The sequence below is a fragment of the Zootermopsis nevadensis genome, unplaced genomic scaffold (assembly GCF_977971745.1).
Source record: "Zootermopsis nevadensis isolate Lab colony 2312 unplaced genomic scaffold, Znev_1.0 Znev_ptg000003l, whole genome shotgun sequence".
In the NCBI taxonomy this organism is placed as follows: domain Eukaryota; kingdom Metazoa; phylum Arthropoda; class Insecta; order Blattodea; family Termopsidae; genus Zootermopsis; species Zootermopsis nevadensis.
In genome coordinates this window covers 13,064,729-13,079,596 of record NW_028259135.1, presented here as the reverse complement: position 1 = coordinate 13,079,596, position 14,868 = coordinate 13,064,729, and the positions used below count along the sequence as shown (strand labels likewise).

The window sequence follows — 14,868 nt, the reverse complement described above, 5'->3', positions numbered from 1 at the left end:
TTTGTAACAAAAATTCATTATGCATGCAGAAGACTGGTATCAGTTTTTCGAATATATTAATGTGGAAATTAAAATTGAATTTTTGAGAAAATGAGCAGCTAGCATATATCATATAACTGTTAATTAACTGAAGAATTAGATCTAATTTGCTTCTTACCTCTGATAAGATTGTCAAGTTCATCTTCTGAATGGTAGACAACAAAATCTTTTGGTTGTAGCCCATTGAACACAGCAACCACACTGGGCTTAAGGTTATAAAAGAACAGTGGTTGCTTGCGTGATGAAAAGTCTTGTGTTAGACACTCTACAACCTACAATCAAACAACTTGAAGTCAGATATTTAGCTATAATGATGTATATGGTACATCCAAGTTCAAGGTATTTTATAACACTTTTCTTATGGGACGATCTCAAGATTTGTTATTGAATTTCCAATAATATAAAGTAGAAATAATTCAAAGAAGTTACCTAATATATTGTAATTAATAAAATCAGTAATATATAATATTCTAGAAATCTTATGACAAGGGTTAGTTGGTAAAATTAAATCTTCATATATATATATATATATAGTTGAAAAACAAAGTATAACATTTCCTTGTATTCTTTAATATTAGTTAACAGAATTTGATAAACTTTGTTTTATGCATTGTAAGTTTCATATGGTTCATTGCATGAATAGTGTGCAATATTATTTTGTCTATTTTAATAACATAAGGCACAGATCATTAGCAGTAATGGCTGTAATTGTTATTTTTACATAGAAATCAATTATCAATTATTGGTTTACCTTTGCAGCAGTAAAGTCAGCACCATAAATGTGTGAGCAGTCAATAACTACAGGAATTGCTTGCTTAATACTGTGCTTGGTCACCAAGTTACGCACATAGTCAACTGAAGGAAAGATGAGGCAGCGATCTGGAGTGAGTAACAAATACTCCACTCCCTCTCTTGTCTGAAATTATAAAATGCATTCATTACTACATTTTCCAAAATTGTATATCTGATATGGACCTGTGAGGTTATAGTAGCTTTCTACTGTATATTCAGGCCTTCTTATGATAGAGATTTATGTAGTAAGTTTGCTTTTGTGAAGACTATAAGGTCCTTTGAAAACAGTTGAATGAAGGATCATACGTTCCATACCCTAGATATAATATGAACTTAAACAGGAGAAATGGTGTATAATTTATTTTTACTTATTTTGACGATCTTAAAATTGCATTTTGAAGTACAGTCTAGAACGAAAAACTCTAAATTATATGTCTTCAATCTTTCTGAAAAGGTTACTGGTTATTAGGGATATTCGTTGTGAATTTCTGTCTTATTTGAAAATAATTAGTATTGAAATTTTTTAAAACAAGTTAAGAAATGTGTGGATAACATTACTATTCTGGTACATCTGTCAATATTTTATCTTTGAATTTTGTGAATGGCAAGGGAATTTCCCATGCTGAAAAATATGTGTAGATCTTCATGTAAAGTACCTATTATTTTTGTCCAATTTTAACCAAAATTTGAATGTGTTGACAAATTTTAAAACTACCAAATCTCAAATTTCATTAAAATTATGCACGTTCAGTCATTCTTGAGCTGTTACATGCAGATAGAAAGATTGACAAAGCAGTTTTAATAGGAGTTCTATAGGGATGCAAAGAAGCCTAAAAGGGGGAGGAAATTACAAAATTAAGACCCTTGTATCTTATTGATAGTTCTTGTCAAGTGAATTAGTCCAAGCAGTGTTTATTGTGGTAGCAGTCTGTTAGAGATTTACTGTGTATCTGATGTCAATACAATTTTCTTAACTCTTTGGAAGTAAAAACAATGGAGGAAAATTCAACTGATAATTTATTTGAGTAATTTAAATGTAGTTTTGTATCTACAACACTAATGTAATGAATATGGTACTTACCACTTGATATTCTATGGCTATTTTTGGACGAGCAGCATGATATAGAATAAATAAAATGTTGATGCCAATGCCCACCAGGATTCCAATCTCAAGTCGCAGAACAAGGCAAGCCACAAATGTGCCAATTCCCGGAATCAGATCACTCTCTGTGTAATACACAAAAAAGCAGCCAGTAAGATTGTTTCTGAATAGTGAGCTTTATGGTTTTTATTTTTTACCTAGTGGTGTCAGAATTATATACCAAGTACACATACCATTTCAGATCTTGCAATTAGATACATTAGTTATATACATTTTAATTTTCATTGCACATACAGAAGATTATGGCATCTAGCATTTGTATCAAATAATGTAATGCCAGAGGAAAAGCCTTGTTTAAAATAACCTCTTTTAGAGATGTTTTAAAATTTATATAGCATAGAATTTTGTACCAAAGTAAATCAAATAACTATGAATAGATTACGTCATTACAGGTGGCCATATAGATTCTATAATCTACAGCATGTGAACAAACAACATGATGTTTCTTTCTGTCATTATAAATCTTGCAAGAATAAAATAAATTAAATGACCAAAAGAAGAAGAATATAAGAGTATTTATTTAGGACCAATTTTGGAAGATTTCTGGAGATAGGCACTACTTCAGTGCCCTTGAATAGCCTAATATCTGTTTTTTTGTTTAAAGTGACTCGTATAATATGGCACTGCAGATCATTAGCATACAAAGCTGAATACATGAAAACTAGTATTTCAAAGAAAGAGATTTTATTGTATATCTTAGCGATGTCTCTTAAAAGCTGGCCAACGTGAGTTATGATCAAGCCCATACATTTGCATTTTTCTCTCTGTTAATCTGAAATCAAATGTGCTCTTTATCTTTTCTTTACGGATAGATAGATTTTGGTTTACGTAATGTTTTTGATTTGAAGAGGCACGTTTTATTCAAATTTTAAGTCATTTATTTCGATAAATTTCTACCAGACCACAATGAACAATGACAGTCATCTTCAGATTCGCAAAATTAACTGTTCTTGTGTAAGATTTGTGGCTGGGGGGGCGAAGGATTATTAAATTGTATGGTACTTATTATTATTATTGACTGAGCTCTCGGCACTGGAAAGTTGAAGGTTAACTGTTAGAACTGGATTCACCGATTTTTGTGGTACTTCTACTTCCTCGGATAGATGGCAAAACAATACAGCATGTCATGTCACATGTTGCCAACCATATTGGTAATAATTAGTGTTGACCGGTCTTTTCGTCTGTATTGAACACTGTGACAAAAATGACGTGGTGCAGTTAAACATTAAAGTTATGTGTGTCATTGAAAGGGAATGAAAACGGGCGGAGAGAATTGAAATTTCCATCCATGAATAACAGGTAAGCGATTGAAGAAAACAGAATAGAGTACTTGGAGAACCTGAAGTATCTTAACCTAAATACCGCAGAACGAACGTGTTGCCTTTAAAAATGGAAACATTTTTCTTTTTGGGGGTAAACGTCTCAAGTATGTGCGCTTTTCTTCGGAAATACAATTTATAATTCTGTTGAATTAGCAAACATTTTCCCTTCCATTTGGACATAATATTATATTTTTCCAGATCCGAATTTAGTGACAGGTTGGGTTAGGTTCATTTATTCCACATTAGTGTTTCCTTTGATTCTTGTCTTCATGTTCATGGGCATACACAGTTGTGTATGGGACTTTCCTTTGGAACTTCTGTTTGGCAAATCCACAAATGGCCAACAATAGTTTCATCATTCAGTGTTATGTGACTATTCAAATCTGTTTGACATATACTCACTCTTTGTTTTCCACATGGGTATTACAACATGGACTTCTACCATGAATATGACAGCTGCAATAATAATAGCTGCTAGTGCTGCCTTGGGTATGTAGAAGAAGAATTGTGTGAGGAACAGCAAAGATAGCATTACCAGTAAACCTGTGCAAATAAAATGTATAAGATAGAAAGTTTTCTGACAATACATAATCTCTCACAACTTTATTTTCTGTACATACAATGGCTGCTCTCTGTACTGTCTCAATCTAAAAACTACTGAGTTTCATATCTTAGTACGTTATCCCTATGTTTTATGAGGAAAGACACATGTTTTCTGTCTGTAACCTTTTTAAGAATTATCTGTTTCAAAAACCATGTATTTTTATTTCAAAGATTGAGGGTGTATGTTCATGTCTCATTTTCATACTACAGGACAAAATCTTTATATAGGGGCAGCAACTTTGTCACGTGAAGTGATAGGATGCTGGAGAAAATGTCTCTATAATTGTACTCTATGAAATATTTTTGAGATCCAGTCAAGGAGAATGAAATGATAAACAAATACCAAATTTTGATTGGAAAGCCTTAATACTTAGGTGTAGATATGTGAATTATATTGAAACAGATCTTAAGGAAGTAGGGCAGGAAGTTGTGGACTGGATTAATCTGGCTCTGACAGGATTGATGGTGGACTCTTGTGAACATGGTAATGAACTGTCAGGTTCCATAAAAAGCAGGGAATTTATTGAGTAGATGGGTATACCATCTGCTTGTCAAAGAGGATTCTGCTCTATAGAGTTAATTAGTTGTGGTTGTGGTAGTCAATTTGTCAGTTTTGTTTGGATCACAGTTTTCAGTGTTACAGCTACTAGCTTATAATGGTGAGGCCTTTCCAGATAAAATACACCCACAAAATGTAATGACAGCACTTGTGTTCTGATGCTTCTGAATCTCTGATTGTTGATATAGCACACTGTCTCTTTGTGGCATTCTTTCTGTTTATAGGTTTACAGTAAGGCTTAGAATATGTAGATCTGGATCTTAAACCTCACAGTTCTGTGACAGCAAAGTTTTGGTTTGTTTGTTTGTTTGTTCTGATGGTTTTATATCCCACATTACTGTTGTGGAGTGTTGTAGACAATTGTGAATATTATGATCTGAGCATTCTCTGTCTAATAATCAATATTTGAAGTCATATTCGAGAGACTTTCTGATTTATAAGTGGAATTCTGAGCATACCTGTGTACAGACCACCAAGTGGGGTTCGGACCCCACTTGAATTGTTAACTGCACTGCGAGATAGTGAGCCTGTTCCTGGAAATCCTTGCACAAGGGAATTCCCAATATTACATATTCCAATTGCTAGCAGTTCTTGAGTTGCATCCACAGGTTTTCCATTTGCTGTAACATCCATATAGCCAGCATAAAATCAGCCCATATTTGCGGTTTCCTGACACTTTACCCTACATGTAAGTCTATATTGGTCATTAGTGGCAACATGGAGTATGAGGCAAACTCTAGTAGCTTTCATCAAAACAGTATGATACTCACTGTATCTGGATAGCATGACTAGAATTTTACATTTATCTAAATATTCTGTATGGTATTATAAAATTTGGTTTTGGAAACACTTCTTAGCACCAAAAAGTTGTATGCTTACATCAGGCAAAAATAAATTTATTTTATGTGATGCTTAAATTGCACTTATCAGTTTTTCATAAATACACTTCATCATGCAAAAACTTGATACACAACATAAAGTGTAGTTCTAATTAAAATCTTCAAATTTTCTTTGAAAGAAATAATAAAATGAATATTATACCATACCTGATCTCATTTTATATATTTTGAAGTTTTTCAGAAGCTACAGATTAATAATATTAAACTTATAAAATATGCATAAGTTTTGTGTCTACATGTCAATTGTCCTCTCCAACATTATTTTTTAGCTAGTAAATACTTAAAGAGAGGTTTTGATACGTACAGAAAGCCTTGCAAATTGCAATGTTTTCCAACAGTGCCACAAGAGGAAGTATAATGATGCCGGTACCCAGCGTTGAACACATATCAACGAAACTGACTGTGTTGTTTGAAGTGCTGTCATAGAACTCAAACGGAGGGAGTTTAACTTCCGGAAGTCCTTTGGTGATATTTCCTATAAATATTAAGTTTCATGTATGAGATATATGAGGAGTGAATATGAATGAATGTTACCGAGACTGTGTAAGATTTTGCCTGGTATCCACATCTATGTACAAAGTAAACTGTTTATGGTCAATTGTAGTTTGTTGAAAAGTTGACATAAGTAGAAGTAGTGGTTAAGGACGTTGTGGTTTTTGTTTTCTGGTGATGGTTCTAGAAGCAGGAATATAAATTATGACATCTCTGCATTTGTAATTTCCCTTTCTGATTCAGCATGTAACAAGATTGAAACATACTGTGGTGAGAATTCTTTGTAGACAATGACAACACAAATACCCCAAATGAAATTTGATATTGTGAAGTTTTACTAACATTTGTTGATACGTTACAGTTTTTGTTAAAATCAAGTACCATTTCTATGTTACTTATTTATTTTTAAAGAATGTGCCCTGAGTTATGAAGTTGTTATAATGCGTAATTTGCATTTATATTATACTCACCTGTAAGTTTAATTGCATCCGTATTTTCAAAATGGTAGCCAATAAAACCACAGGTTACTACAAGGATTGCATTTCGGGATGTACCAATGAGCCAAAGTGATTTGTTTATAACTCGGTGAGTTGAAGTCAATTGCGTCTCATCTTTAGGTCCCACTTTCACCATGGTCAGTAGCTGAAAAGAAGATATGTTCTTGTTTAATAGTTAGAGAAGTATAAGTGAGTGCAATGATCTTTCAAGTTCAGATTGAGTTTTTTTTAAGGAAATGCTTAAAGACATTTGGAGGAACTAGTGAGAGGATAATATTAAACTGTACCTCAAACAAAGAGGGTGTGGAATGCATTCATCCAGTTCAGGATTTTGTCTAGTGGTGTGCTCTTGTGAACATTGTAATAAAACATGGGCATCTGAGTGACTGTCAGCTTGACAAAAAGGATTCTTCCATGTTAGTTTCCTAAAAAAATTATGAAAAGGTGCATTGTTGGCTCAAGTGATGTAAGACAAGACCTGAATCTTATCTGTGAGGGAAGTATGGATGGAACTATATATAGGCTTATATTTTTGAGATCTATTATAATGGAGTATGAATCATTTGCATCACAAAAGTACAGAAGTCATGTAACTTAAGTGGGTTTGCAGCATAGAACATACTTGAGAGCTTAAATACATTTTATATTTCCAAAACTGCCTTTATAATATACAGCATTATGTTCAAATAAGAAAATGTATTGCATTTCTCAAAAATGGATCTTTATAAAACTTGATGAAATATCAAGCTTGTTAAGATCTATGGCATTCATTAGGAACATTTTTCAGCATGGTGAATATTTAACAAAATGCAAGGAGAATTCATTTCTGATTATGCAGTGTGATTAACTTCACAAAAATGAGTTTGTAAACTGCAATGTCATAACCTGAAGGCAATAATATGTAGAAACGGGGGGGGGGGGGGGGGGGGGGGGGACAAAAGACCCAACAACAACACATTTGAAAATGAGTACATCTGTGCATTATTGCTTCTTAGTGGTCATCAGCTACAAAATTTGACTTCATGAATCTATGCACATAAAATTAATGTATTTGTGATAAGTAATTTATTTTCAGTGCCATATATAAATTTCTTAAACAAATAATTTACACTAACAACTTCTCATATTTTATTTCTTTGTGCATGTCTTTACTTGACATTCAAAACTTTGTTCTTAATTATCAGAAAATTACAGGATTTGATATGTATAGTAAGGTTAAGTGCTGTTATTATTTTCAAGTCAGTAAACAGGGCTATGGAAAGATGAACACAACAAACATGTAAATAGTAATTCGTTCTTACCCTCATGAGGAAGAGAATTACAATGCAGGCTACCCCAAGGACTGTATCCCAGGTTCGCGTGTCTTTCATTGCATTAAATAGACTGATCCAGTTTTCAATGAAAGTGTTTCCTGATGCATTTATACCCAGTACATCTTTGACCTGTGATGTCACAATGATCAGGGCTGCTGCTGATGTGAATCCCGAGGAAACAGGGCCCGATATGAAGTCTATTACAAACCCTGCAGACACAATATCAACAACAAGAAGTGATTAACAGGGAGGCAAAAATTTGAAAACTTAGGATGATAGAAACTTAAATGATGAAAAATCAAATTTAGTAACACTAACACATTGTTATTATATTACATAATGGTAGGAAACTTGTTACGTGCCTTTATTTTTGCCTTCCTACACTGTTAGAATAGCAACCTAGATCTCACAAATGGCAGTGTTTTTAAATATCTGTGATTTATGTGTTTTAATACAACATTTTGAAGACTCTCTCTCTGCCTCCATCATCAGGGTTGATGATGGAGGCAGAAACAGTATCTGAAACTTTGGATTACAATGCCTTTCTCACATGGATGAGCACCCAGACTACATTACATTTAGTAATGAAAGCTACAAATCCTACATTGTGTTAACAAAGTTTGTACACTCACCTAGTCCAAGAATGCCCATTAGAAGCTCAATACATCCAGACAGAAAGCAGAGTAGGATAGCATAGTAATGAGCATTTGATCCAAGATTTCCAACCTGTTGGAATGTCAGTAGTGAGACAATGGCTGTGGGTCCCATAGGCACATCTTTACAGCTGCCAAACAAAATGTACAGGAAGCACCCCAGAAACGAGCCATACAAACCATACTGAAACAGAATTAAAACAAAATGCATCAAAGATAATTATGATATTTACTGAAATGAAGATAAAAGTGCATTACAGTTGTTTACAAGCATATCTCAAAGGCAAAGACGCCCTCAAAAATTATCAGACATCAGCACCAGATAGAGGCAAGTGGCCAACATCTTACTTCTGACTTGTTTACATCTTGGCATACCATCTACATGGAGTATGGACATAGCAGATTAACTTATGTGGTAACATGATTAAATTATATCCTGAAGGCACTTTAAAGTAAAATGCTTGCAAAAGCTATAGATTATAGTTAATGACCATGTTCACAAGAGCCTAGCACTGGTCCCTATCCTAAGCCTGGTCAATCCAGTCCACATCATCACATTGTATTTTCCCAACATCTATCTTAATATTATCATTTCATCTACACCTAGCATTTCTGAGTGGTCAATTCCCTTCAGACTTTTAAATAAAAATTGTGTATACATTTATAATTTCTACCGTCATGTGTGCTACATGTCCCGCCCATCTAATCCTCCTTGATTTGTTAAAAGAATATCATGTGAAGAGTATAAATAATGGAACTCCAAGTTACGCAATTTTCTCCATCCTCCCATTGCTTATCTTCTGAGGTCTGAATTTTCTCCTCAGCACCTTGGCCTTTAACCATTTCTGTGCTAAGTTTAATTTATGAAACGAAATGCCTGTTGTGATTTTCTGCTGTGTACATATTTCAGCGTGTTTGTACGTTAAGTGGTAGAAAATTCTCAGATAACTTCAGCTGTCAACACGTGGTCAGAGAATTTATTTTCACTGATACTGTGAAAAAATTCTACCATTCACATTTCTAATTGAGATATCTCGTTTGTCACATGGAAGGTTGAAAAGTAATCAGCAATGATATTCTAATTTCAGGATGTTTTGACATACTGTTTCACCTTATTCACCTGAATGCTTTACGATCTAAATCATAACTCTGCGGGGAATAGTTTGTACAGTCAGTTATTATGATATAAATTAGACCACTAACTTTACTATCTTTCTGTGACATTTAAGTGAAATATGACACATTCAAAATATGGCTCTTTAATCCTTCGTGTCAAATTGTTTTATCTTTTCACAATAAGAAAGCTTAGCACTTTTAATATGAGTGAGACATACTGAAGGATGGCTGGAGATAAAGTCTTGACAACAGAAGGTTGCATTAGAGTATAAGAGCATAAAATTAATTGACAGTTAATTAATAATGCTAAAGTTACTTCATGCAAGATGGGTTTATTTTTATTCCTTGTGTATGAACAATTTTAAGTAGTGTTATGAGTACAGTTTTGTGATGTGAGCTGTGCTGGAAACAAATTTGACAGTTTTCAGACAATATGCATTGGTTCATTCCTCTAATTGCATTACAGTTCTTACTAAAATTTATCTAACAATTTTTTGTTTTGTCTACAATGGGCAGGTATACTAATATATTGCATGAAACATAAATTTGGACTAATGTTTCACAGAAATACAAAATAATTCTTGATTTAATCCTCCAGTGAGCATACAATACTGTAATGTTTACCAAATTTGAAGAGATTTTGAAGCTTTATTATCGGCTACAATTTTTGGCGTATCGTTAGAAGAGTCATATATAATCTGAGTTCTGTACAGAAAGTGTTAGCAACTGTACAGAACTGATGAATGATACAAACCTCAGTGGGAAGGCCAGCAACATTGGCATATGCGAGCGACTGGGGAATAACAGTGAGCCCAACGGTGATGCCGGCCACAAGGTCACCAATTGCGTCCTGTGTATTGTATTTTGGCAACCAAAGGAGCACTGGCACACGTTTGTACAGTACTTTCTTTGTGAAGGATTTCTTGGCCTTTTCACGTATCCAGTTTACCAACTCCTGCCTACGACTTTGAATACCATCTTGATTTCCCACCACTGAAACAAATTGTTTTAAATGACATTGTCTGCGCTTGTAATATCACTTCCAAAGCACAGCATACAAGAAGTGGAGGTTTTGGCAAATGTCCAGTTTGTCATAGTACTTTCATACAGTTTTATCTGCATTTCTAAGTGTTGCGCCGTGTAGTCTGGTAGAAGTTGACCGACGTTAAAGAGATGCTTTCTGCCTCCATCATCAAGGCGATCGTCGATAAACTTATACTAGACTACACGTCGCAACATCCCAGAAGACCTTCATCTTCGAGGGGGGGGGGGGGGGGGGGGGGGGTTCACCCAGGATGAGGGCTGGTGGCAGGCTCTTGGAACACGGCAATAAACCTTTGGTTTCGTCATAAACGGCCGAGAATTTCTTGATTTGCTGAAGGATTGTTTGGCTTCTCAAGAAGCACTCAGCAACATGAAGTTATCTAGTTACGTAGTTTCGGACAGGCAGATGTAGATGGATATCGGTTGTTAAGGGGAGAGAGAGGATTCTGTGTCTGTTATTATTGTAACATTCGAACTGATTGGGGGTTTGAGAAGCGAAAAAGCGGACTTTGGTGTTCTGGATTGTGATCCTAGTGTAGTCTTGTACTATACACAGATTACATGATAAATTAATTTCCGTGGTTGGAACTGAGAGCGATTATCTGAAACCTGGAGGAACTGATAACGCCTCTTGAAAAAAATTCTCGTTTATTCTGGTATGAAAATCATAATCGACTCATTGTTAAATTAATGGAAGATAAGGTAATTTAATTTTGACGACTGTAAAGTATTATTTGAATAATACAAATTCAAACGATAACATGTATTTGCTGGCACACATTCATACCACTAATACAGCTAACTCCATGAAGCAGCAGAACCCTTTTTTACAAGCTGATAGTTGCTCAGGCAGTCAAGGAATTCCCTTCATTACGCTGTTAGAAAGACCCCGTTTAAATAGTGCACTTTTATGAAATAGCAGGGGAACCTAATTCATTTTTATGTATTTTGTGCGTTAAAAATCTTCCTAGCTGGAATCATTTTCAGGTACGTTCACAAATAGCAACATACATGGAACTTCATCTTAGAAGTAATTTACAAGTAAGAATTCGTTGAAGCAGAAGCCCGTCCACATAAAATTAAAATAATTATTTTTTGCTTTAAAGAAGACAACAAACATTAATCGGTTAATATTGTTGTTTAGGGAAATAATCGCTGTTAACTCTGATTACACGAAACAAATTCATAGACCGACGCTCTGTAGGCAAAATGCATTTACCGATTGCTAAAGCGGGTGGTACATACAGTTACTGGGAAGTGTTTTATTACTCCAACTAAACCCTTGGCGAAGAATCCATAAGAAGCTGATAGTCGCTCAGCTTGTCAACATTTCGGATGAACGTACTGCCTCCAGAAGATGGAGAACATGAAGTCTCATCTCAAAAATCATGATTTATTTAATATTACATTCATCGCATGAGATAGACTGAGACTTAAATTCACCGAATGGCATTTAGTTTCATTCCAGTTTATTCTGCTGTTGTGGTTATGTGTAGATAAATTCCCGTTAGATTGATAGTTTTACGAACAAGTTACTCCACAATCTGCAGAAATGAAAGATTTTAAAAGGAAGGAGTGAAAGAAATGGTTAACATTTGGTTAATAATCTTTGTTTTGTATCTTATATGCGTCATGTTTGTGTTTGATTAAATATATTTATTTGTACAGTCTATACACAAACGTTTGAAGTTTAATGGTGTTGTAAAAAATATATAATATTAAAACATTTGTTGTGTAAAATATTATATTAGCGCTCTTAATCGTAAATACGATTTTACATTATATTTTTTAGCGCTTTTATTAAAACGACATGTTTCGACGGGTAATACCGTCGTCTTCAGGTTTTTTACCAATTTTGAAATATTTTAAAAACTATTAGATACTTGATGCAATACACTATAATGATCCGTAGTTCTGTTTGTGGCTTTCCATTTTCATGGTAAGTTGCTTATTGTAGTCAGACGTTTTATTTATCTGTAGACTGTACAAATAAATATATTTAATAATCTTTGTATTTTCGTCTTTTATTAAAAATTATACTCAGATGCGCAGGACTGCAATTTTATGTTGTTTGCGTGGGTTTGAGATTCGGTCTCTTGTCTTAAGGTAAAATCGTACACTGAGGAGAAAATTTAGACTCGGAAGCAAAAGTAAGAGGAGGCAGGAGAAAATTACATTATGAGGAGCTTCATAATCTGCACTTTTCACCAAACAGTGACACTAGGGAGATCAGATCAAGGAGTATAAAATGTAACATCCATTATGAGATGAGAAATGCACACAAAATTTTAGTCAGAGAACCTGAAACGAGAGGACCTCCTTGCAGAACTAGGAACAGATTCGAAGATATTACTAAAAATATGCGAAAGAAATAAAGTGGTTCAAGACAACGTACAGCAAAGGGCTGTTGTTACCACGGTGAAGAACGTTATTGCTCTATGTAGAGGGAGACTTATAGTGAGTGTTAGGTTCTCAAAGTACTCTGTTCCATAAAGTTAATCAATTAAAACAAATCAGGTTTTGAGAATGTGAAATATTGCAATCTCTTGAGGTTTAACTCGTAACAAAAGTTGCATCTCAGAAGACTACTTACGTATACTCTGGCTACTGCCTGCTATGGGGTATCCTTTCTGCATATTGTAACGGGAGATTCCATTGGGCGGTTGCTGGTCGTAATCCGTCTCCATCATGTAGTAGGTCGCCATTTCCTCCTCGTCAGTTAACGAAGCAGAGCCTGTCGCGTCTGACGCCATCTTATGTATTGATGTACGTCGTTTGGTCATTTTGCCTGTCAGAGGTTAGGCAGCACATATATAATACCAACCAATAATCGCTAGCCAATCAGCGATGCACTGCATTTCTCACGATAACAAAACACGTGTCTACGTTACAAACCGAACATCTGGTCACTGGCGTCGACACAACTACATGCGCTATCAAATTACCTTTCTTATTTGTAATATTTCTGTCTGTCAAACCTCCACGATTTTGGCCGAGTTTCCGCAGACCTCGTCACCAGGAAGGAAAACCACATTCAGTGGTAATCCCGAGGGCTATCTTGCAAAGTACCTTGAGGATGACGATTTCCCTCATAACGTGGGAATACTACAAGTATGGGTCACCCACATTGTATGTAGATTGCCCTCCTCGCTGACGGAGGTGAAGGAGAGCTGTCTCTTTTGTAAATCTTGAAAATCTACCTCCGTTTTAGTAACCGACACATGAACGAATTGAAACTTAGTTCCTTCAAAATGAGAATAAATCATCTGTAAAAGTGTAATGTTCCATAAATGGTTTTGTTAAGATCCTGGCGCTTATGCAACGTCGAAAATGTTTGCATCATAAACTCGTCTAGCTACATAGTGTTGTGTTGTCATAGGAAAGATGAATGCATTTACGTTTATTGTGATCTCGTTTCTCCAGTATGCATACAGTGACCTTAGACAACCGAGTCTCAACTTTCGCATGCCATTTGTCAATTGTCGGAATTGTTATGCCAGCCATCGGGACAGATGAATCAATAAGAACCAGATCATGCCTCGCACAGGAAGCGATTGATGGCAAGTGATACGTAACAACTGTAGGAATGCGGTTAGATCCAAGAGATTTTTTATTCGTATGGCGCGTTCTCGTATTAGGCGTCGCGACTTATTTCACTGCATGTGCACAAATTAACGCACAATAGGGAGATCATATCTGACTGTAGTACAGACTCAGTGTAAGAATGTTTCTTTTCAAACGCCGATGAAGGTTGAAATTAAGGTCTACACCAAAAAATGTTGGTGAAACTTTAAACCCCTAGACCAAAGTTGCACGAAGCTAAAATCGAACTTTTATGGTCTTTATAAATGTAGTTAATGGTAAATTAGTGCCTTAAATTAAGCCACGACACTTTCCTTCAATGTCAGTTCAGTTCATTAGTCATTAACCTTATATTATTCGACGATTCTTATGTAACCTGAGATACTGACAACGTCGTTAATTAACAAAAAATGAAGAAGTATCGTGACTGGAAGAAGCCTTTCGGTTCTGCACGTATGCCTTTCCGAAATGTTTTTATTTAACAGCATTGATCAGGCTTAGGCTAGTTTAAAACATCTGGCCATGATTCCATCAAGCAGGCATGACCTGGGGTGACGACTGCCGACTGATGCAGCTTTGACAATCTCGCCCCACTTGAAGATTGGCAAAATAATTAAGCAGGTTAACGAAATACACGGTTTTATGCGAAGCATTGGCTGAAAGTGGTTCACTGATGCGTACGTGCAAGTGTGCCAAAATAAAGGAAGTGTAAAAACGGCTGAAAATTAATTTTGAAACCACAAAATATCTAATAAAATTTGGTAACAATATACGTAGAATTATTTCTGTTAAGTT

At 35.1% G+C, this 14,868-nt stretch overlaps 2 protein-coding genes across 3 annotated transcripts in view; one reads left to right on the top strand and one right to left on the bottom strand.

Moving 5' to 3' along the window:
- The window catches only part of LOC110827320 (sodium-independent sulfate anion transporter), a 38,382-nt gene that overhangs the window by 3,196 nt on the left and 20,318 nt on the right, over window positions 1–14,868 (bottom strand). For both annotated transcript variants that reach the window (XM_087358880.1, XM_022058893.2), the window contains exons 2-12: window positions 13,085–13,279; window positions 10,202–10,440; window positions 8,311–8,515; window positions 7,667–7,887; window positions 6,339–6,510; window positions 5,681–5,851; window positions 4,936–5,097; window positions 3,718–3,858; window positions 1,913–2,058; window positions 791–955; window positions 158–311 (exon numbers count right to left, since the gene is read on the bottom strand). In XM_087358880.1, the coding sequence (XP_087215006.1) occupies window positions 158–311; window positions 791–955; window positions 1,913–2,058; window positions 3,718–3,858; window positions 4,936–5,097; window positions 5,681–5,851; window positions 6,339–6,510; window positions 7,667–7,887; window positions 8,311–8,515; window positions 10,202–10,440; window positions 13,085–13,274 (1,966 nt within the window). In that variant the 5' untranslated portion in view covers window positions 13,275–13,279. The remainder of the gene's footprint in view (window positions 1–157; window positions 312–790; window positions 956–1,912; window positions 2,059–3,717; window positions 3,859–4,935; window positions 5,098–5,680; window positions 5,852–6,338; window positions 6,511–7,666; window positions 7,888–8,310; window positions 8,516–10,201; window positions 10,441–13,084; window positions 13,280–14,868) is intronic.
- LOC110827353 (oxidoreductase-like domain-containing protein 1) overlaps window positions 3,135–14,868 on the top strand; it is a 45,331-nt gene continuing 33,597 nt past the window's right edge. Inside the window, exon 1 of the mRNA XM_087359073.1 lies at window positions 3,135–3,292. Within this exon, the coding sequence (XP_087215199.1) occupies window positions 3,282–3,292 (11 nt within the window). The 5' untranslated portion in view covers window positions 3,135–3,281. The remainder of the gene's footprint in view (window positions 3,293–14,868) is intronic.